Genomic DNA, 24,071 nt, shown 5'->3' on the forward strand with positions numbered 1-24,071 from the left:
AGTTTCATTGACTTCCGACAGGTGGCAGCGCTGTACGGAGCTGTTAAAATGGCATCTGTAACGGATGTGCGTTGCAAACAACGGGCAGTGATCGAGTTTCTTTTGGCGGAAAACCAGGGCATCTCAGATATTCATAGGCGCTTGCAGAATGTCTACGGTGATCTGGCAGTGGACAAAAGCACGGTGAGTCGTTGGGCAAAGCGTGTGTCATCATCGCCGCAAGGTCAAGCAAGACTGTCTGATCTCCCGCGTGCGGGCCGGCCGTGCACAGCTGTGACTCCTGCAATGGCGGAGCGTGCGAACACACTCGTTCGAGATGATCGACGGATCACCATCAAACAACTCAGTGCTCAACTTGACATCTCTGTTGGTAGTGCTGTCACAATTGTTCACCAGTTGGGATATTCAAAGGTTTGTTCCCGCTGGGTCCCTCGTTGTCTAACCGAACACCATAAAGAGCAAAGGAGAACCATCTGTGCAGAATTGCTTGCTCGTCATGTGGCTGAGGGTGACAATTTCTTGTCAAAGATTGTTACAGGCGATGAAACATGGGTTCATCACTTCGAACCTGAAACAAAACGGCAATCAATGGAGTGGCGCCACACCCACTCCCCTACCAAGAAAAAGTTTAAAGCCATACCCTCAGCCGGTAAAGTCATGGTTACAGTCTTCTGGGACGCTGAAGGGGTTATTCTGTTCGATGTCCTTCCCCATGGTCAAACGATCAACTCAGAAGTGTATTGTGCTACTCTTCAGAAATTGAAGAAACGACTTCAGCATGTTCGTAGGCACAAAAATCTGAACGAACTTCTCCTTCTTCATGACAACGCAAGACCTCACACAAGTCTTCGCACCCGAGAGGAGCTCACAAAACTTCAGTGGACTGTTCTTCCTCATGCACCCTACAGCCCCGATCTCGCACCGTCGGATTTCCATATGTTTGGCCCAATGAAGGACGCAATCCGTGGGACGCACTACACGGATGATGAAGAAGTTATTGATGCAGTACGATGTTGGCTCCGACATCGACCAGTGGAATGGTACCGTGCAGGCATACAGGCCCTCATTTCAAGGTGGCGTAAGGCCGTAGCATTGAATGGAGATTACGTTGAAAAATAGTGTTGTGTAGCTAAAAGATTGGGGAATAACCTGGTGTATTTCAGTGCTGAATAAAACAACCCCTGTTTCAGAAAAAAAATGTGTTGCATTACTTATTGAACTGCCCTCGTACCTTGCCCGATTTAGGTTTTCTTGTGAATGTGATAATCACTCCCAAAAAAGTGATGAAAACATAAGAGTGTTTCACATAAACTGCAACAAATGAATGCAACAGTTTCACAATCGCACAGTTTTCCCTGTGCTCTGTCAAAACGTATGTTTTTAACGTTTTCAAATATTTCCGTTTGTAGACCATCAAATCCTGCATATGTCCAAGCAAATCTGAACATGTCCTGGAATTTTGGAGAGCGAAGTTGATTACGTGTGAGTGCCTGAACTTTGATAATTGACACATGATCACGTAAACAATACTGCTCTGTGTACCTGTGCAGCTTTGCAAAATAATTGTCTCAAAATTAAAATTTTAACTCGAGGGATGACTTGAACCAACGACTTCTCGCTCCGCTGCTGCTCGCGCTAACCACATGACCACGGCGCTCTTGAGCTCACAGTATCCTTGTGTTGCATATCTTACTCATGGACTACTCAATTTGTATATTTTGCTTATTTTTTTCATTGTTCCACACAACTTCTTCCTGTTTCCTTGATTGATCTGTGTTCAGTTTGTCAAGGCCTATCCACTGTGCCAACTTATAACTAAATCTGAGGGGGGGTGCGATGGGGAGATTCCCTTGTCAGTAGTTGGTTTAACATACTCTAGTCTTCGTATGCCTCTACAACTGTTTGCTGTATAATCTCTTACAGCCAAATAAATAACCCTGGGTGCCTTGTCACATATTACATATTACATATTACATTACTCTTTTAATCCTTCAAACAAACGATTTCCATAGATTCTTGCCTTATCTGTTCTGTTAGATATAATTTCTTTCTACCACACATTTTAATATTGTTCTGTAACCAAATGTTTCAGACAAAACTGCTACCAACCTGTGTTTATTTTCACTCTGTATTACTGGAACAATGTGTAAGCTACACTGTAACTCATAACCCTGTATCGTGATTTAATTTACTAATGATATGTTCAGTGTGCAACAGAATTGAGATGTAGAAAGTTATTCATTTTACCTTCAAGACTGCAATGTCATTAACTAAGAGTTTTTGGTTGTAACCTTCATGAAGAATGGCTTCGGAGATTGGTATAAGTGGCACTGAGTCATCATACAGTTGAATGGAACCAGCAAACACACTCAGCCATGCTAAGTTTTTTCTGCAAATAGATTGATAAAACATTCTGAAATGAAAGTAATATGATTTTCTATGTTGGTTTAGTCTCCAAAGAGTTGTCTGAGACACTTTCTCTTACATTTATGGTTATATTTTCAGTTTCTTTTTGGGATTTATAGGTTGGGTAGACATAAACAAAGACTGTTAAGAGTGTTTTATGTGACACTTGGTGTCAATGGAAATCTGTCATTTTGTTTATGTATCCAATGAATAGAGTGTATAATAATTAATCTGGCACAGTATTCACTCCAAAGATCGGTGTTGAGGATGACAGCAAACCATTTAGGATAATCAAAATTTGCACCAATGCAAGTGTCCTACATGACAAAATTGTGAAAACAGTATAACATGACACTGATATACTCAGTCAATGCAGAAAATAGCAATGTTTCTACATGTTTTGCAATCATCCTCGACAAACATTATTACATCACACATCAAAAAATAAAATTGAAAATATTTTCATATGTAGTTTCACTGCCTGATGCCACTACGTAAATAGAATAGGCAATGCAGTGTTATTGTTGACCACTGTGGCACCATTACCCAGACAGCACTTATCATCAGGAGAACCCTCTGATGGGTCAGCCAGTATCCAACATGTAAGCTGTTACAGAGCTGGTCTGAATCAGTTATGACATGATCTATGGTGTGCACTGTGTGCGTGCTGCTGGCTTGGCTAAGGTGTTTATATTGCGGACACTGCATGTCACAGGTGGAAATTTTTTACAGCATGGACTGAACTTTGCTTTGAAATGTGGACATAAGATTGCTCGCAGTTTATGCAAGAAGCATCATGTATATACCTCTAGTGAATAAACTGGGGCAAACCTGTGCTGGTTCTGTGCGCAAATTGCTTAAACAAAGTCAGAATTTACAGAGAAAAAGTTTATGACAACTCTTTGGAGATCACCTGATATTGTGAAGTAAATTTATGCTAACAACACAGATTTTTCTAATTTTCAAAATCAACATTGTTATTAGTTGATGATGAGATTCCAGTTAAGTCAGGAAAAACATAAATATTCTCATTGTTGACTGAAAGATGTTAGTCTGAATGTGTTGTTGTTGTTGTGGTCTTCAGTCCTGAGACTGGTTTGATGCAGCTCTTCATGCTACTCTATCCTGTGCAAGCTTCTTCATCTCCCAGTACCTACTGCAATCTACATCCCTCTGAATCTGCTTAGTGTATTCATCTCTTGGTCTCCCTCTACGATTTTTACCCTCCACGCTGCCCTCCAATACTAAATTGGTGATCCCTTGATGCCTCAGAACATGTCCTACCAACCAATCCCGTCTTCTGGTCAAGTTGTGCCACAAACTTCTCTTCTCCCCAATCCTGTTCAATACTTCCTCATTAGTTATGTGATCTACCCATCTAATCTTAAGCATTCTTCTGTAGCACCACATTTCGAATGCTTCTATTCTCTTCTTGTCCAAACTATTTATTGTCCATGTTTCGCTTCCATACATGGCTACACTACATACAAATACTTTCAGAAATGACTTCCTGACACTTAAATCTATACTCTATGTTAACAAATTTCTCTTCTTCAGAAAAGCTATCCCTGCCATTGCCAGTCTACATTTTATATCCTCTCTACTTTGACCATCATCAGTTATTTTGCTCCCCAAATAGCAAAACTCCTTTACTACTTTAAGTGTCTCATTTCCTAATCTATTTCCTTCAGCATCACCCGACTTAATTCGACTACATTCCATTATCCTCGTTTTGCTTTTGTTGACGTTCATCTTATATCCTCCTTTCAAGACACTGTCCATTCCATTCAACTGCTCTTCCAAGTCCTTTGCTGTCTCTGACAGAATTACAATGTCATCGGCGAACCTCAAAGTTTTTATTTCTTCTCCATGGATTTTAATACCTACTCCGAATTTTTCTTTTGTTTCCTTTACTGCTTGCTCAATATACAGATTGAACAACATCGGGGAGAGGCTACAACCCTGTCTTACTCCCTTCCCAGCCATTGCTTCCCTTTCATGTCCCTCGACTATTATAACTGCCATCTGGTTTCTGTACAAATTGTAAATAGCCTTTCGCTCCCTGTATTTTACCCCTGCCACCTTTAGAATTTGAAAGAGAGTATTCCAGTCAACATTGTCAAAAGCTTTCTCTAAGTCTACAAATGCTAGGAACATAGGTTTGCCTTTCCTTAATCTTTCTTCTAAGATAAGTCGTAAGGTAAGTATTGCCTCACGTGTTCCAGTGTTTCTACGGAATCCAAACTGATCTTCCCCGAGGTTGGCTTCTACTAGTTTTTCCATTCATCTGTAAAGAATTCGTGTTAGTATTTTGCAGCTGTGACTTATTAAACTGATAGTTCGGTAATTTTCACATTTGTCAACACCTGCTTTCTTTGGGATTGGAATTATTATATTCTTCTTGAAGTCTGAGGGTATTTCGCCTGTTTCATACATCTTGCTCACCAGATGGTAGAGTTTTATCAGCACTGGCTCTCCCAAGGCCGTCAGTAGTTCCAATGGAATGTTGTCTACTCCGGGGGCCTTGTTTCGACTCAGGTCTTTCAGTGCTCTGTCAAACTCTTCATGCAGTATCGTATCTCCCATTTCATCTTCATCTACATCCTCTTCCATTTCCATAATATTGTCCTCAAGCACATCGCCCTTGTATAGACCCTCTATATACTCCTTCCACCTTTCTGCTTTTCCTTCTTTGCTTAGAACTGGGTTTCCATCTGAACTCTTGATATTCATACAAGTCGTTCTCTTATCTCCAAAGGTCTCTTTAATTTTCCTGTAGGCAGTATCTATCTTACCCCTAGTGAGATAAGCCTCTACATCCTTACATTTGTCCTCTAGCCATCCCTGCTTAGCCATTTTGCACTTCCTGTCGATCTCATTTTTGAGACGTTTGTATGCCTTTTTGCCTGCTTCATTTACTGCGTTTTTATATTTTCTCCTTTCATCAATTAAATTCAATATTTCTTCTGTTACCCAAGGATTTCTACCAGCCCTCATCTTTTTACCTACTTGATCCTCTGCTGCCTTCACTACTTCATCCCTCAAAGCTACCCATTCTTCTTCTACTATCTTTCTTTCCCCCATTCCTGTCAATTGTTGCCTTATGCTCTCCCTGAAACTCTGCACAACGTCTGGTTGTTTCAGTTTATCCAGGTCCCATCTCCTTAAATTCCCACCTTTTTGCAGTTTCTTCAGTTTTAATCTACAGGTCATAACCAATAGATTGTGGTCAGAGTCCACATCTGCCCCTGGAAATGTCTTACAATTTAAACCTGGTTCCTAAATCTCTGTCTTACCATTATATAATCTATCTGATACCTTTTAGTATCTCCAGGGTTCCTCCATGTATACAACCTTCTTTAGTCTGAATACAGTGCATTAAAAATGTACTTCATTCTATATCTGAAATTAAATACTTAGATCTTACTTTTAAACTCTTCATAGCTTTCAACATGAACATACCATTTACAATAAATTCTTAATGTAATCTTTTCAGTCTCTATAAAAATTGATTAATTTATTGTCATTTAATAATCTCTAACACAGTTCACAACAAAGGTACTTTTGCTCCCTTTAACATGACTTGCACCAATTTAGGTAACTCAGCAGGCAAAAAGGTACATTATAGATATCTGTGTTTAGGATGTAATGTCTTGTGTTGAGTACGTTTACTATTAAGAATGTTACAGGGGTTGATTTAAAATGTCATTTCAAGTTTGATGCAGTGTCTTGGCAGCAATGATTTTCTGTTATCATTATTCTATTCCATTTATCTGCCTTTTGTTTGTGGAGGAATCCCCAGCAATTAGGAGAAAGTGATAACCTACTTGGTAGTTTCATTTTTTCCTACAGCACCTATAATAGACAATATATGCTTACAGGTACTCATTTGAAGTGTGGAAACCTACAAGTACTAATACTGTTCAGAATTATAGTTTCTGATACTATCAAAGAATTGAATACCAGGCACTTCAAACTACAAGTGCACATTTTATGGAAGACAGACAACATGGCTGTCATTCGCACCTTCTGATAACATAGCATCACTGTTGTAAAGGCCAAAAATACAGCTGCAATTCTTTGTTCAAGTAACTGTGAGAATAGGTAAGTAACAATGATTTTGAGCTCACAAACTTACTTAACTCTCAAAATTAATAATAAGGCCTGTCTAGTTTAAGGGTCAGACTTCTTTGTTGTTGATGCTACCAATTTTTTGGAGTCATTAACATTTTGATGTACCCTATTTGTCCAAAAAGTACCAGGACTGGTTTATAAAAAAAGAGAGGGAAGTTAAGATGATCATTTTAATGCTTCAGGTGTTCTACATACTGCCTACACGTTTCACAGTGATGAGGATGTGTAGACAGTTTTGGATTCAGGGAGGAATCATGAGGGCTACAACATCCAATCCCCATACTGCAATTGAGAAAATTGTAGAAGTGTTTATATTTTTACTGGTCTATCAGTTCCAAATTTCACAATGAGTTTTCAGAGAATAAATGGCACAAAGACTAATATTCCAAAAAATGTTAAGGAACTGTATATAGTATTGTTGCAAAAGACGTCGAGTAGCAGTCACTGTGATATAGTGGTTATGATACTAGACTGTTGCATGGAGGGTCATGAGTTCAAAACTCACCTGAACTGTAAAAATTTTAATTTCTATATGCAGTTCAAGTACATTCTAGAAGTATCCACAAATGTCAAGAAACATTGTACTGGAATGTTCTGTAACTGTATATATACTGTATGTGTTCTGGCTGGAGGCAGTTCGCTTCACGCTCTTGTGTGTGCAAGTGCTAAATAAACCTTTGTTAAGGGAAGTTAGTGTTCATCATTCATCTAATTACACCTACTTCTGTGTGACATTATCCTGGTAGAGACGTTGGGTATTGGGACTTGTGATAGCACACATTATTGACGATAAAGTGGCTCCCATCAGGCCACTACAGAGCTGCCGTTTATGTGGCAGGAAACCTGAGTTCGAGCCATATTCAACAGATCACAATCTATCAGAGACAGAAGAAGAAGAGGACATTACGATGACAGCAACTGTGTGCCTCCACATGAGACATCCTTCTGGGTTCTCTGGTGATGATGGCCAAGATCCAAACAAGTGGCTGAAGGTATAAGAACGTATAGCCGAATTTAACAAATGGGATGACACCGTGTGTTTGGCTAACGTATTTTTCTATTTGGAGGGCACTGCTAAGCAATGGTATGAGAACAATGAGGAGAAGTTCACAGGCTGGGAAGTATTCCAAGTGGAACTGGGTAAATATTTCGCCGACACACGACGACAGAAGTGCAAGGCAGAAGATAGATTAAAGTGCAGGGCACAGCATCCAGGAGAAACTACAGCATCCTACATTCAAGATGTCTTGGAGCTGTATAAAATTGTGGATCCTAGAATGTAGGAGGATGATAATGTTGCACATCTCATTAAGGGTGTTGCTGAGGACATGTACCAAGCCCTACTCCTGAACGAGGTTTTGACAGCAGATGAATTCACAAAATGGTGCCAGTATATCGAGACAATGTATCAAAAAAGAATTACATGCAACAAGTTTGAACGGCTTCCAAACATCGTATCAATGTCTGTGATGGAGGAAGAAACTGATTTCACAAGTGTTCTTCATCAGATAGTGAGAGAGGGCATTCAGAATGCAGTTGGATTGCACGGCGAGCAAAAAACCGAGACACACGTCAAGAGGCCATAAGGGAGGAAATGGAACAGACATTGAACCAATCTCTCATCCTTGATTTCCCTTAAAATGGTGAAAAAGTCGAGATCCAGGTGAAGTTACATTCCTACATTGCTGCATGAGGAACCTGTTTGGGCACCAAGGAACACTGATGTCTGGAGGACCTAGGATAACCAACCAATATGTTTCCACTGTGGACGTCCGGGACATGTGGTGCACTATTGTTGATAAAGGCGGTGGATATTTGATGACACCCACATCATAAGACAGCAAACCAATCTTAGTCAATGCCAACTCTGGGACGACGAAGATTTGAGTGCAGGATGACGTAGGTCACCATCGCCAGAAGCTAGCCTCTGGACCGAAGAGAAAATTCCTCTGCCGTCGATCACTACAAGAATGATAGGAAACTATGTCAATATCCTCATGGTTGGCCAACCAGCTCAAGCTCTTCTGGACTCTGGAGAATCATATTCAGTTATTTCGGAGAAGTACCATCGCCAGTCACAGAAAAGCATATTCGTCAACAACAAAACATCTGAAGGTAGCTAATGGGAAATGTGTAAAACCTACAGGAAGATGTGTCATTTGTGTGGGTATAAGTGGACATATACAGCCCTTAGAATTTATCATCTTACAATAGTGTAGTCATGATTTCATTCTTGGATGGGACTTTTTGAAAGTTTCTCAGGCAATTATAGATTGTGGTCACTCATAGATTATGCTAGACAAAATGAGATACTGAGGACAGGAAGATGCGCATACAAGTGTGTGGAGACTACCTGTGCTGGATAAAGTGATCATTCCTGCAGTCAGCACTAGAAAGGTAACTGTCATGTTTCATGCCATCCATCAACCCATGGATCGTGTAGTGGAATATAAGAGAAGCATACCATTGAAGACTAATGTGGTCATCCCAGCCTCTGTTGTCTCATTTAAGAACAGATTTGGTGAATTGTGGATACACAACTGTCACCGAGAACCGCAGATCCTTCCAAGATGCATGTGCATAGCAAACACTGAGCCATTAATTGTAGAACAGCTGAGCATCATAGAAACCTCCCATTTGGAGTCTGTGGGTGTAATGAGCGCTACCACTATGAGACAAGATATTCTAGCTCAACTATCACCACATCTCACTATGGAACAAAAGAAGAAGCTACTTGCCACTCTTCAAGAGTTCTCTGAATGCTTCAATCCACAGGTGAAGAGCAAATTAGACAAATCGATGGTGAAGCACCAGATTAACACTGGAGACTATCAACCAATAAGCCAGAGAGCATACCATGTGTCAGCAGTGGAATGTTGAATAATTCATGATGAGGTAGAGAAAAGGATGGAGAATGACATCATTCAGACTTCATAGAGCTCATGGTCATCACCAGCGGTTCTCATCAGGAAGAAGGATAGCAGTTGGCGCTTTTGTGTTGATTACAGGAAGCTTAATAAGATAACTACAAAGGACATTTACATTCTTCCACGAATTGGCGATACACTAGGTGTCTGAAGGGGCTAGGTTTTTTCTCAATCATGGACATGTTACTGGCAAATTGAAGTAGATGAGGGTAATGGTGAGAAAACTGCATTCATCACCCATGAGGGCCAGTATGAGTTTAAAGTAATGCCGTTTGGTTTGTGTAATGCACCAGCACCTTTTGAATGGATGATGGATAATCTTCTAAGTCACCTGAAGTGGACAATGTGGCTTTGTTATTTAGATGACATTATAGTGTTCTCAGAGACATTTGATGAACACATAAAAAGACTGAGGGCCGTTCTTAAGTGTCTCCAACAAGGTGGACTGAAACTTAATCCCAGAAAGTGCCTCTTTGGAGCAAAAGAAATCAAAATCAAACAAAGATGTGCGGCCAGACACAGAAAAGGTGAGATTTATAATGGAATTTCCTATTCCTAAAAGTATTATAGATGTGAGAAGCTTTCTTGGATTATGTTCTTATTACCATCACTTTATCAAAGACTTTTGTATCAAAGCCAGGCCACTCTAAGAGTTGTTAAAAGCTAATGCTAAATTTATCTGGGGTGGTGCTCAACAAGTTTCTTTTGATGTGATGCAAAAAGCTCTGATGACTAACCCTGTACTTGGTGTGTATGATGAGAGAGCACCTACAGAACTACACACAGATGCCAGTGGGTATGCTGTTATGGTGCAGATGTTGTATGGAAAAGAGAAGGTTATAGCCTATGATTCTAGGACACTTACAAAAGCTAAGAGAAACTACTCAACTACAGAAAGAGAATGTCTTGCTGTGATATGGGCCATGTGCAAATTTTGGCATTATCTCTATGTAAGGACATTCACAGTTCTTACAGACCATTAATCACTTTGTTGCTTGACAGGTCTTAAGTATCCAACAGGATGACTTGTCAAATGGGCACTATGCCTTCAAGAGTATGACATTACCATAGTGTACAAAAGTGGAAGAAAACACCAAGATACTGACTGTCTCTCAAGAAACCCTGTGCAGAACCATCAAGATTTTGATGAAGATAGTGACTGTCTTGCTGCACTCCAGGATCTCTCTGCTGAGCAGAAGAAGGATGCCAAGGTATCTCAAATTATGCTTGCCTTAAATTGGTCAGAGGATGTGAAAGAACAGTTTAATGTAGTTAATGGATTACTTTGCAAGAAAAACTTTGATCCGTTTGTCTATCAGTGATTCCTAAACACATGCGCTTAGATGTTCTACAGAAATTCCATAACACACCTGATGCTAGACATTTAGGATTTATTAACACATATGATAGGATCTGCAAGAGATTTTTCTGACCAGGTTTATTTAGGAGTTTCCGTCACTATGTGTCGCACTGTCAAGAGTGCCAGAGGAGAAAGGCAGTTCCTTAGAAACCACCTGGTCATTTCATACCAATTCCACCAGCCAAAATGCCTTTCCAGCATGTTGGGATTGACCTCCTCAGACAATTTCCAACGTCTGGTAGTGGCAATATATGGATTATTGTTTGCACTGCTTATTGGACATTCTACGCCATTACAAAAGCTGTGAAAACATCCAAAGCATTCTAGGTAGCCAAATTCATCATGGAAGACATTGTATTAAAACACAGAGCCCCAAGATCATTAATTATGAATCGAGGGAAAGTATTTCAATTGAATTTTGTGACAGAGATAAACTGTCGGTGCAACATTACTCATCACATGATGACTGCCTACCATCTGCAAACTAACGGGCTTACTGAATGCCTTAATAAGACATTGGCTGACATGCTATCAATTTTCATCAGTGATGAGCAGAGCAACTGGGATGAGGTGATGTTTGCCTACAACACTGGCAAACAAGACACCACAGGATTTACGCCATTTTTCCTGGTGCATGGGCATGAGGCGACTACGATGATGGACACTGTGTTTCCCTTACATCCTGATGACATGGACAATGACTACATTGGCCAGGTGTTAACCAGATCTGAGGAAGCTCGGCAGTTAGCTCAAGTCCACACTCTGCAGGCTCAAGGAAACAATCGACAAAGGTATGATGCGAGCCACCACCCTATTTTCTAACAGCCCTGTGACCTCGTATGCATCTTCACTCCTGTTCGGAAGGTTGGTCTCTCTGAAGCTCCTCAGACACTACTTTGGACCTTATAAGTTTGTAAGACAGTTGTCTGATGTTATTTATGCAGTTGAAGATTTCGACCCTGACACAAGACAACGAAATATCGGAGATACGGTCCACGTCCTTCGAATGAAGCCTTATAAGGATCCTGCAACCCAGGGTAAAATCGAAGCTCCAGTGACAGGCAACAAATGGAAAGGTGATGAAGAGCATAGCAGCAAAGTAAGTTCTAAGAAGATCGCCACCAGGGTGAACATCAGCCATCGGGAGTCAGAGTATGCAGGACTGATGACTCGTTTCCGGACTAGGAGGATGTAACACTGAGATACTGTTCTCTTAAGGAGGGAGCAATATCACAGAAGAAGCTGAGTAGCATAGTTACTGTATTGTTCACAAATCTTTAACATCATGCAGTGCGTCAGCAACCGTATATGTATAGAAAATAAACAATTTTTTTCAGCCTTCAGTTGCAAGGCAATTTTTTACTCGTTTACCTAGGTTTGGATTCCATTAATGGAACCTTCTTCAGAACCTATGAATTAAACCACATACGGACATATATTACTCTCTGAAATGCATCATCAGTCTAATGATTGAATAATAAAGAATCGTGGTACTTACAAAAATTAAATTATTTTAAGAGCCAAACACTGGCCATGTCACAGATTAAAAATTAAAACAATAAATACGCATAATCATAAGATTATGTCTGTCAAGATTAAAACCATTAAGGTAAACGTAGACGGAGCTACGCCGGCCAGAAATAAGGACCACATGTGAGCGGCGCAGAAACCTAGGCGTCGCGAGCAATTGCGCGGCGAGGCTCGGCCGCAGCCAAGTGCATGCGCGAGCGCAAGTGCAAGTGCAGGCGCGAGAGACAAATTGTCTCAAAATTATTTAGAGCACATATACGTACAAACAAAATGTGACTGAAAGCCATCCTACAAATGGACAAACCTATCTATTGGTATGGCAACATTAAACAATTTACCTGAGAACAAACTACAAAGCCAAGGTACAAAAATTTTTTTTTACATTTAAATATTATAGTAAGAGGGTGAAGCCCCGCTACAGTAACTAAAAAATTAGTGTCAAAACCATGCGTGCTAAGCATAAAATGTCTTTAACATAAAAACGGCTTAGCAACTATGTGTCATTAACAAGCATATTACGAAATACAAAGACACACATGTTCAATCGCACTATAATAAAGGGACAAAGCAGATAGGGAAACAGCATCGGCCATTCGAGGCGGACTGTGGGTCAACTCCACTGGAGTAAAGGTTGAAATTCTTCGAAATAACTTCTATTTTTTAGTTGCAACTGATCATTAAGTAAGTTGTCTCTATCAATAATAAGATGTTTAAAAATTTGCAATTCTTCGAGGGTGTCTAGCCTACATCCCTTGGCTTCATTATGCAAAAGCACTGCGTCTTTTAGAGGCTTGGGAGCATGCGCCTTTTGGACCAGATGTTCAGCAAATGTAGATCCTCGTGTTCCATCACCGCTTTTTGTCGGCAGATGCTCTTTAAACCTAACTGACAGGCCCTTCCTGTCTGGCCAATGTAATAGGAAGGACATTCAGCACATGTGATCTTATACACACCTGACAGCGATGATTTATCTGTACCTTTATCCAGAGAATGAACTAAATTCTTTTTGAGGTTGTTGGTGGTAGAGTATGAAACTTTACACCCTAGGTTTTTTAATAAATGACCTACCTTATAGGATATGTTACCTATAAAGGGAACTGATATGTATTTCGTTGCCTGGTGTTTATTGTGGGTACCTGAACTGGAAAGGGTGGTAGTCTTCTTTCATGTTTTTTTGTTGAACAACTGTCTCACTATACTGGGATTATATCCATTATTCTGAGCGATGTTTTCGAGGACTTTTAATTCGTTCTGTAAGTTGACTAGTGAAAGCGGAATGGAAAGGGCTCGATGGATACTCGAGTGAAAATATTCTATGCGAGATATGTAGATGACTTGCTGTTTGTGTTTGAAGGTTCCCATGAAGAGCTAGAACTGTTATTTACCACTTTCAATAACTTCCATGAAAAAATCAGTTTCACGCAAGAAAATCAGACAGCTGATAGGACCTTAGACTATCTCGACCTGACTCTATCCATTATTGGCAACAAAATAGATTTCAAAATTTTTCGGAAAGCAACCTATTCCGACATCATCATCCCAGCTGATTCCACCCAACCTCAGGCCCTTGAAATGGCCTTTTTTCACTCGAGTATCCATCGAGCTCTTTCCATTCCGCTTTCACCAGTCAACTTACAGAACGAATTAAAAGTCCTCGAAAACATCGCTCAGAATAATGGATATAATCTCAGTATAGTGAGACAGTTGTTCAACAAAAAAACACGAAATAAGACTACCACCCTTTCCAGTTCAGGTACCCACAATCAACACCAGGCAACGAAATACTTATCAGTTCCCTTTATTGGTAACATATCCTATAAGGTAGGTGATTTATTAAAATACCTAGGGTGTAAAGTTTCATACTCTACCACCAACAACCTCAAAAAGAATTTAGTTCATTCTCTGGATAAAAGTACAGATAAATCATTGCTGTCAGGTGTGTATAAGATCACATGTGCTGAATGTCCTTCCTATTACATTGGCCAAACAGGAAGGGACCTGTCGGTTATGTTTAAAGAGCATCTGCCGACAAAAAGCGGTGATGGAACACGAGGATCTACATTTGCTGAACATCTGGTCCAAAAGGCGCATGCTCCCTAGCCTCTAAAAGACGCAGTGCTTTTGCATAATGAAGCCAAGGGATGTAGGCTAGACACCCTCGAAGAATTGCAAATTTTTAAACATCTTATTATTGATAGAGACAACTTACTTAATGATCAGTTGCAACTAAAAAATAGAAGTTATTTCAAAGGATTTCAACCTTTACTCCAGTGGAGTTGACCCACAGTCTGCCTCGAATGGCCGATGCTGTTTCCCTATCTGCCTTGTCCCTTTATTATAGTGCGATTGTACATGTGTGTCTTTGTATTTCATAATATGCTTGTTAATGACACATAGTTGCTAAGCCATTTTTATGTTAAAGACATTTTATGCTTAGCACGCATGGTTTCAACATTAATTTTTTAGTTACTGTAGTGGGGCTTCGCCTTCTTACTATAATATTTAAATGTAAAAAAAATTTTTATACCTTTGCTTTGTAGTTTGTTCTCAGGTAAATTGTTTAATGTTGCCATACCAATAGATAGGTTTGTCCATTTGTAGGATGGCTTTCAGTCACATTTTGTTGGTATGTATATGTGCTCTAAATAATTTTGAGACAATTTGTCTCTCGTGCCTGCGCCTACGCTTGCGCTCGCGCATGCGCTTGGCCGTGGCCGAGCCTCGCCGCGAAACTGCTCGCGACGCCTAGTTTTCCGCGCCGCTCACATGTGGTCCTTATTTCTGGCCGGCGTAGCTCCGTCTACGTTCGCCTTAATTGTTTTAATCTTGACAGACATAATCTTATGATTAGGCGTCTTTATTGTCTTAATTTTTAATCTGTGACATGGCCAGTGTTTGGCTCTTAAAATAATTTAATTTTTGTAAGTATCATGATTCTTTATTATTCAATCATTAGACTGATGATGCATTTCAGTGAGTAATATATGTCCGTATGTGGTTTAATTCATAGGTTCTGAAGAAGGTTCCATTAATGGAATCGAAACCTAGGTAAACGAGTAAAAAAAATTTCCTTGCAACTGAAGGCTAAAAAAAATTGTTTATTTTCACTGTATTGTGGTAGTTATGATACTAGACTCTTGCATGAAGTGTTGTGGGTTCAAAACTCCCCTGAACTGTAAAATTTTAATTTCTATATGCGGTTCAAGTACATTCTGGAAGTATCCACAAATGTCAAGAATCATTGTACTGGAATGTTCTGTAACTGTAAATACAATTTAAGTTTTCTGGCTGGAGGCAGTTCGTTCCACGCTCTTGTATGTGCAAGTGCTGAATAAACCTTTGTTAACTGAAGTTAGTGTTCGTCATTGATCTAATAACACCTTCTTCTAAGTGACAGTATAAGCTATGTTCAACATGGGTTGATTGAGTGATGGACTATCCATATGGATTGGCTTGCAGCCTGAATGCCTGCAGAAAAAATTCCAGCCAACTAAAAGTGTCCATTCACACACCGACAGCACCTGCTATGAACAAAAAATCCAACACAGGTCATCGGCCTACAGGAAGTTGAGTAAGGGGAGGCAGTAAGGGAAAGACCCTCCACTAAGTAAAACAAAACGACAGAAAGACTGACTTCTCAAGCATAATAGCTGAAAGAAACAGCATTCCACTGGTTTATACACTAACACAGCCATAGGTTGCAGACTTCCATCCACATCAGTAATGCTTAGTGAAATACCAGTGATGTTGGGTGCACACTTTGATTTCACATTGTGTAAATTATGATGTCAAAACTGTGACTTTTTTTGTTATTAGATATGATATTGCAGTGCCTATGTTGTTCAGAAGTATGATGCAATGTTCCTTTGGATAGGATCCATGTCTTCCCTGTATGGGAATACACACAATGAATGTACACATATTATTCAAACATATGGATGTTTGGGTCTGTCTATGGGTCATGCTTGGATAGCCTAACGGCAAGGGATCACTTGTGATAAGTGGGAAATCTGGGTTCGAGCCCCAGTCTGGCATAATTCTCATTGTTTTCATTCCATTATACAACTGATACATACTGCAAATACACATGGTGATGATAATTAAAGTTAAACTTTCAAAATGCTGTAGAAATAACACTACTGGTCAGAATGACAGCAAACTGCAACAGAATGTTATTGGAGAATGGGGAAAATGTATGGCAGAAGATAAAAAAATAGTGTGAAAACTGATCAATAGATTGTGCTGTATGTGTCAGAATACATAAATGAAAACACCTATCATGCGCATGACCCATTGAAGTTGGTACAAACATGCCAGGTACACAGCTTTTCATCCTTTCACATCTGTGACGTTGAGCCATGCTGTGGCTCACATTGGTGCTGTTTGTAGGTTTCTGTCCTCTGTTGGAGGCCAGACCATATCGTTTAGTTGACATGGTTGTAGTTGTTTCTATTCTTCTCATGTTGACTGGCGCCACTTGGTTTCGCAAGTGTTGCCTGTCTGCTAGTGGCAGCAGTGGCGGTTATCAATATGTAGTAACTGTGGCGCTATCTTTGGAGCAACGCTGTGGTTCTTCCGGATCATGTCAGTGCGCAGTTTGGTTGGGGACTCAGGAGGAGCCAGGTCCGTGCAAGTGCGAGAACACGCCGAGACCACTGGTAGCACACGTGGACTGCCAGATCGAAGGCCTGTGGTCACGAGGGTCATCGGAAACTGGATCCTGCAAGTTTTAAGTTGAGTGATTTGGATTCAAGTAGGGAAACCTGCACCATTGTGAGATCTTGTAATTCTCCAGTGACTTGAGTTTGTGTTGCTGCCCATAGTGTTGCCAAGGCGAAGAGCAGTGAGTGGAGTGCTTGGGGAAGGCAGATCTGATTAGCTTTCCTGGACTCCTAATTACTATTTACTGTGTTCAGTTTGTTACTATTTGTTAACGTCAACCAGTGGTATTTTTCCTGCCTCATAGCCACTAATGCCCCAGTTACCTTCCCTGGGAGTTAGTGTATGTAACGGCAGTGTACATTTCCTCGCCTTGCCGCTGCTGTCCAGTGAGGCATGTGGTTTTGACAGCTTTCTTGACTGTGGGTTGGTTTGTGATTCTTCTACTCTGGTGGTAGTGATTCCTTTCTCGTTCTGGGCACTCTAGGCACAGTATTGTACGGGTGGAGTCCAAACCGCATTTAGGCTGCAAGCCAATCCATGTGGCTAGTCCCTCACTAAAGCAACTGGCATATTTTTACATCCTTGCATTTGGTTTATTGAACATCAGGTAGTGTCAGCAAGATTATCATTAGTTATTCGTTAGACTGCCACTAGTCTGAGTTACCATCTTGTGAAGTGAATGCCACTCTTGGCTGCCTATCTCATTGCTCATGAAAGTCTTTTTTTACCAGACCCACTCAGAGGTCGATTCCTGATGCACTGTCTGTGACTGGCCTTTGTGTTTTATTATTGTATTTGCTGTTTTATTGTTTGTTTCTGAATTTTTTTATATAATTTCCATTCTTGGTGTTGCAGCAGGTTTAAATGGTTGTGCTACTAAGTTTACCATCATTTTGTCTCACCTGTGTGGTGATCAGTTGCCTGTCCTTGTAAATTAACCTTGCTATTGCATTGCTGTTTTACAGTATGTTCTTAAATTTTTTTATAATTGCTGTTCTTGGTGTTAAAGGCCCTCAGCCATGACTGTGGTTACTTGCCTTAAAATTCTAATTGGGATCACATTGGCTTGTTTCTAAAACATTATTTGCTGTGCCTGCATTTAATGCTCATTTGGTAAATTGTAATGCACTGAAAGCACTATTAATTACACAGTTGTTTATTCCTTCATTAGTAATATGTGATATCTTTTTTTTATTGCTGTGTCTGGATTTACCATTTTAAAATAAATGTGTGTAATTGCAAAAGGGAACCAGCAGTAACTGATTACTGCCCCGTCCACAATCGTAACTGAATCCTGCCTTCCCTTGACCACCAGGTCTCAGATGTTCACCATGACTGTCTCAATGCAGGATAGTGCTCTGCTTGTAAAGCTGTATTACAAGAATGATGACTGTGCACACATCACTCTGCAGAAGTTCCAGACACTGAAGCATTTGAAAACACGCATTGGTCCGATGACTACAATGGGTCTGGAGAAAATGGTTTGTAAATTCAAAAAGATGGGTTCTTTTGGTGTGCAACCTGGTAGAGGGAGGAAACGAATGGATTTGATGTCTGTGGAAACAGTGGCCACAGTACTGCAGGAGGAGATGAGCGGTGGTGTGCAAACGTGTAGTGCATGGATAATTGCCCGATCGTTGGACATACCCTTGGGCATGGTGAGTAAAATCCTATGAAACATCCTTCTTTGCTATCCATTCAAAATTACCCATGTGCATGAGTTGCTCCCTGTTGACCTGTCAGCAAGAGAAAGAAACCTTTGCTTTAGAATTTCTTGCTCGCATGGAAGTGGACAATGATTGGCCCTGGAAGATTTTGTGGACAGACGAAGACCACTTCCATGTGACAGGTATGTCAATACACAGAATTGTCAAATATGGGCAACAGAAAATCCACATGCAAATCAATCATTACCACCTCATCCTGAAAAGGTCACTGTGTGGTGTGGGTTTACGGCATCATTTATCATAGGGCCATACTTTTTCGAAGAGACAGTTGCTTCTGGTCCAGTTACCCGTTCCGTCACTGGTAACCGCTATCTGTGGCTTTTGTGCAAACACATCATTCCAGCTCTCCAATAGCATGGATGCGTGGATATGATCATTTTTGTGCAAGATGGCGCACCTCTGCACATTGCAAATCCAGTTAAGCAGCTGCTGAAGTGCCATTTTGATAATGCTAGAATTATCAGCTGCCATTTCCCTACAGCCTGGCCATCGTGATGACATGATCTTAATCATTGTGAGTTTTGGCTGTGGGGCTGTCTGAAAGATGTTGGGTTCAGCGTTCCAATTGCAAACTTAGCTGTATGCACTGCACAACACATTCTAACCTGACCCCGGAAACACTTGATCAGTTGTGGAACATTCTGTTTCTCGATTTCAACTTGTTGCGGAAAATGGTGGACAGCATGTTGAATGTTTTGTGCCAGTCACATGGAAATTAATAATCCAATTTGATTTTGACTTGTGCTTTTTATGCAGTTTTTTGCCTCAGGACAATTAAACCGATGTGATTGATGCTTTTTATGCAGTTTTTGGCTTCAGGACAATTAAAAACTGATGTGAGTGATGCTTTTTATGCAGTTTTTGGCCTCAGGGCAGTTAAAAACCGATTTTTCTCATCCAATGTGATATGACCTTGCTGTGGTGCATGGGCTACATAACTAACAGTATCACACCTGTACACCCATGCACACTGAGTAGTACTGTTTGACTCTCAGACATACACCCTAGGCATTGTTGTATGATTCATTTGTCATTTGTATCCAACCACTATGAAATTATGATGCTTGCAGCACCATCTATTGCTCTATTTTGTAACTATTTATTTTTCCTCTGCCATATATTTCCCCCTTCTCTGATAATATTCTGTTGCAATTTGACGTCATTCTGACCAGTGGTGTTATTTCTACAGCAGTTTGAAAGTTTAACTTTAATTATAATCACCCTGTATTTTAAGTTGTTATTAGAATTTTAAATTAACTACCTTATTTCTCAACGTTTTGGGTGTATGCTTTTCTGCAAACAAACACAAAACTACAGAGAGGTTTCAATATTTATTCAAAGTGAGATAAATCTGCAACATACTGTTCTTAGCATTGATGACTACAGCATAGAGAGTGTACTGGATGTGGCTCCTGTTTTATTGCCCAAACTAAAAATTATAATTGTATTTGTATACCAACACCAGACAGTTATATTAAAGCATTTGTCTGTAAAAAGTAAAATAAAATAGATTAGAGAAACATTTGATGTGTCTCTGAATGATACTCAAATCACATGCAGCAAATAAATGCTGACTGAAAATTTAAAGTGTAATGTTTAATTTAGAATCTTAGAATTTTATAGAGTAGTATGGGATATTCGTTTTATGTATTATGCAGACTGTGTAGTCTGCTGTTGTATGGCACTGACATATGTATATCATTTATATCTGATGGCATTAAAAAGTTTCAACAATTTTTCAGTCTCAAAAATATTTTGATAGAGAATTCTTCAAATATTAGGAAACAGAATGTATGTGCCTTCTCAACTGGCACCTCATTTTCTGTTCACATAAGTTTTTAGTTGATTTAACAACGTTGACAGGCAAGTCTTTGGAGGTTATGCTTCATAGCTTACTGTAGCAGCAGCTGGAAGGGCAGAGGCATGTAGAATTTAAACAGTAGGAGTACACAGCCGTGTTGGACAGTGTGTTGATCAGCCCCTTTGCAAGAGCTCAGTGATGGCTGGCTCATCCACCTTCTTTCCCCTCTTATGTTGAGGCTGCTGAGGACTGGGAGTCATATGAGAAATATCTACAACAATATTTCACAGCCTTCAATGTAAAGGACATTGATTCCATCAAAGCTCTCTTTCTGTCATGGATATCACCCCCAAATGTACCAGTTTTTAGGAAAGTTAGCTCTCTTCAGGATCCTCTGTTGCTTTCATTTGCTGAAACATATCACTTGGTGTCATTTTATCACCAGCATACTCATATTATTTCTACAAGAGTGGAGTTTTAGCAGTGCAGGAAGCAATTATATCAGGTTTGGACTGCAGAGTTTCAAGATCTTAATCAAAAGTGCTGTGTCATTACTTCTCATTCTAAGGCATCTTACATTAATGCAATGGTTACAGATGCTATTATTTGATTGGCTCCCAATACAGAAGTCCACCAACTGGTATTATAATTTGAAGACCCCACTCTAGAAGAAGTCCTCTCTGTTGCACAATTGTTTGAAGTTTCTTGTGTGGTGGGCTATCACCTTCATTCCTGAGCAAATATGGTCACTGTCAGCTTAGGTTGTCACTGGCAGTCCAGCACAGCTTCGGAAGCACACATCACAGCAGTGTAGCACACCAGGCTGTTGTGCTCCGTACAAACACATCCACAGTGGACTGGCGTATTTGAAGCGCCTATCTTCCTACCCTGCTTGTTTTTTCAATGTGATAGCTGGCCTGCCCTAAGCATTAGTCTTCTTAAAACCACTGTATGAAGAAATGACAGACACATCGAAGTGCTATGCCATGCCCAGTCAGCTCAGGTTATGGCCTCAACCTCTCGTTCTATGGACACTAACATTGTCAGCCCTGTGTGCAACAATCTTGCAACTGTTTCTAACAAGCTGTTCACCAGTGTGACTATTAATGGGAAACACCCCTACAGTTAGAAGTGGATATAGGTACAATGGCATAGATTATTAATTCTAACATGTATCTGTGCCTCAGCTCCCCTCTGTTGTCTCCTACCTTGCACCATCTTGTCAGTTGTAGCAGACAATAAATCCCTATTCTTGGACAGTTTACAGCAGAAATGGCATACAAGGTGGTGGTCTGCCCACTTACTTTCCTTGTGCTGGATAATTCTTTGTGGCAAATTTATTTGACTTGGATGCTTTTATGTCATTTGGGTTGATGGTTGCAGATTCATTTAATGTAGTTTCTGATCTTGTTCCATATCAGGAATTGAATGCACTTTGAAAGGAATTTTCTGACATTTTTCATCTGGGTCAGGCAATAGTGCAGATTTTACAGTGCACATTACTCTTAAGCCCTCAGTGCAATCTCATTTCTTCAGAGCCAGACAGATGCCACTTGCACTACGTGGCAAAGTAAAGGATGTCACTGAGTTAACATCATCCACCCAGTGGCTACACCAATAGTGATTATCAAGAAACTGACTGGTAGACACCATCTATGGTCACTACATACCCCATTGCACATCCAGAAGAAGTGATGACAACACTGTTGGGGGGAGAGAGGACAGTATTTCTCAAAGCTGGATCTGTCAGAGGTGTATTTACAACTAGTTGGAGTCAACATGCCCCAAGGTACAACTGACTGGTTTTGGGGGTCATGAGTGCTCTGGCCCTTTTTCAGTGCTTTTTTGAGCTACTTGCACAATGTGTTCTTTGTTGTATGAACTACCTTGACAACATTGTTGTCACAGGTTTTACCACTGAGGAACATCTATGGAACCTTAGGCTTCTGTTTCAGACCATGCAGGATGCAGGTCTCAAGTGCAGTCTGGATAAATTACAAGTCTTCTAGCCCTCTATTGAATACCTGGGACACACAATTCCCCATTAGGAGAACCATCCAGTAAACAGTCATGTTGTGTCTTTTGAGGCCCTCCCTCGACATTCCAAGGTAACAGAGGTACAGGCATTTGTAGTAAAGTTACTTATTACCACAAATTTATCCCACAGGGAGCTACTGTGGCATATCCTCTAAATCAGTTACTGAAAATTGATGTGTCATTTCTTTGGGTACCAACATGTGACTGAGCATTCACAAATATGGAGGCCAGTCCTTTTTGGTTCTGTGCCTGGCCACCATTCAGCTGGGCAGACAGCTTGCTGTGGCTACGGATGCATCCAGATATGGCCTGGGGGCCCCATAATGGCCCATCACAATTTCAGCAGTTCAGAACAGCCAGTTTCACTGAATGCAAAGATGCTCAATGTTGTGCAGAAGAGTTCTTTTCAAATCAAGAAGGGGACACTTGCAATTATTCATGCAATCAGGAAGTTACAAGTGTTCCTATATGGTACCAAGTTTCACCTGGTCACAGATCAGAAGCCTTTTGTGTCCCTCTTTAGCCCCATGGTGAATTTGCTGGACAAGATGGTACATAGACTTCAGCAGTGAGCACTATTTCTCAGTTGTTATTACTATGAGATCCACTTCCTCTTGATGGCTCAGGATTCCAATGCAGATGCTCTCTCGCATCTCCCTATGGTTGTTGACCCCAGTTCCAACAAGGAAAAAATCGCTTGTTTCTACCTCAATGAAGAAGTTCAGTGAACTGTGGATGATTTCTCTATTAGAAGGTCCTAAGACACATGTGCTGTCAGCTCAGACCCTGTTCTCCACTAGGTGCGGCAGCATATTCAGAGGGGTAGCTGGAATGCCCTATGGCTCAGATGTTGAGTCCATCTGTAATTATCTTGTGCTGCTCCATATACTTACTTTCACTGATGGTGTGATTTTACAACAACAGAAGAGGCAGTGGCATGAGTGGTCATCCCGGTGTCTGTCAGGTGGGACATCCTTTGTCTCTTGCGCCATGGTCAGTGGGAGAGGGAAGAAAGATGCTGGTTTGCCAACGCGTTTCCTGACTAGGACTCAATTGCTAGATTGAACATCTAACTGCTGCTTGTCCCAAGTGTGCAGTACACCATGTTGCACCCCAGCACTATTGCTTGCTGGAACCTTCACAACCATGGGAGCACATCTACCTAGATTTCAAAGGTCCCTTTTTGGATACATGTTGGTTGATAGTCATAGATGCCTGCTCCCAGTTTCCATACATCATAATTGTCATTCCAAGGTAACAGAGGTACAGGCATTTGTAGTAAAGTTACTTATTACCACAAATTTATCCCACAGGGAGCTACTGTGGCATATCCTCTAAATCAGTTACTGAAAATTGATGTGTCATTTCTTTGGGTACCAACATGTGACTGAGCATTCACAAATGTGGAGGCCAGTCCTTTTTGGTTCTGTGCCTGGCCACCATTCAGCTGGGCAGACAGCTTGCTGTGGCTACGGATGCATCCAGAT

General features: G+C 40.6%; 1 protein-coding gene across 1 annotated transcript in view; it reads right to left on the reverse strand.

Annotated features, from left to right (window-relative positions):
* The window catches only part of LOC126481254 (chymotrypsin-1-like), a 191,324-nt gene that overhangs the window by 105,485 nt on the left and 61,768 nt on the right, over positions 1-24,071 (reverse strand). Inside the window, exon 4 of the mRNA XM_050104873.1 lies at positions 2,248-2,389. Within this exon, the coding sequence (XP_049960830.1) occupies positions 2,248-2,389 (142 nt within the window). The remainder of the gene's footprint in view (positions 1-2,247; positions 2,390-24,071) is intronic.

Source organism: Schistocerca serialis, chromosome 5 (assembly GCF_023864345.2).
Source record: "Schistocerca serialis cubense isolate TAMUIC-IGC-003099 chromosome 5, iqSchSeri2.2, whole genome shotgun sequence".
Taxonomy (NCBI): domain Eukaryota; kingdom Metazoa; phylum Arthropoda; class Insecta; order Orthoptera; family Acrididae; genus Schistocerca; species Schistocerca serialis.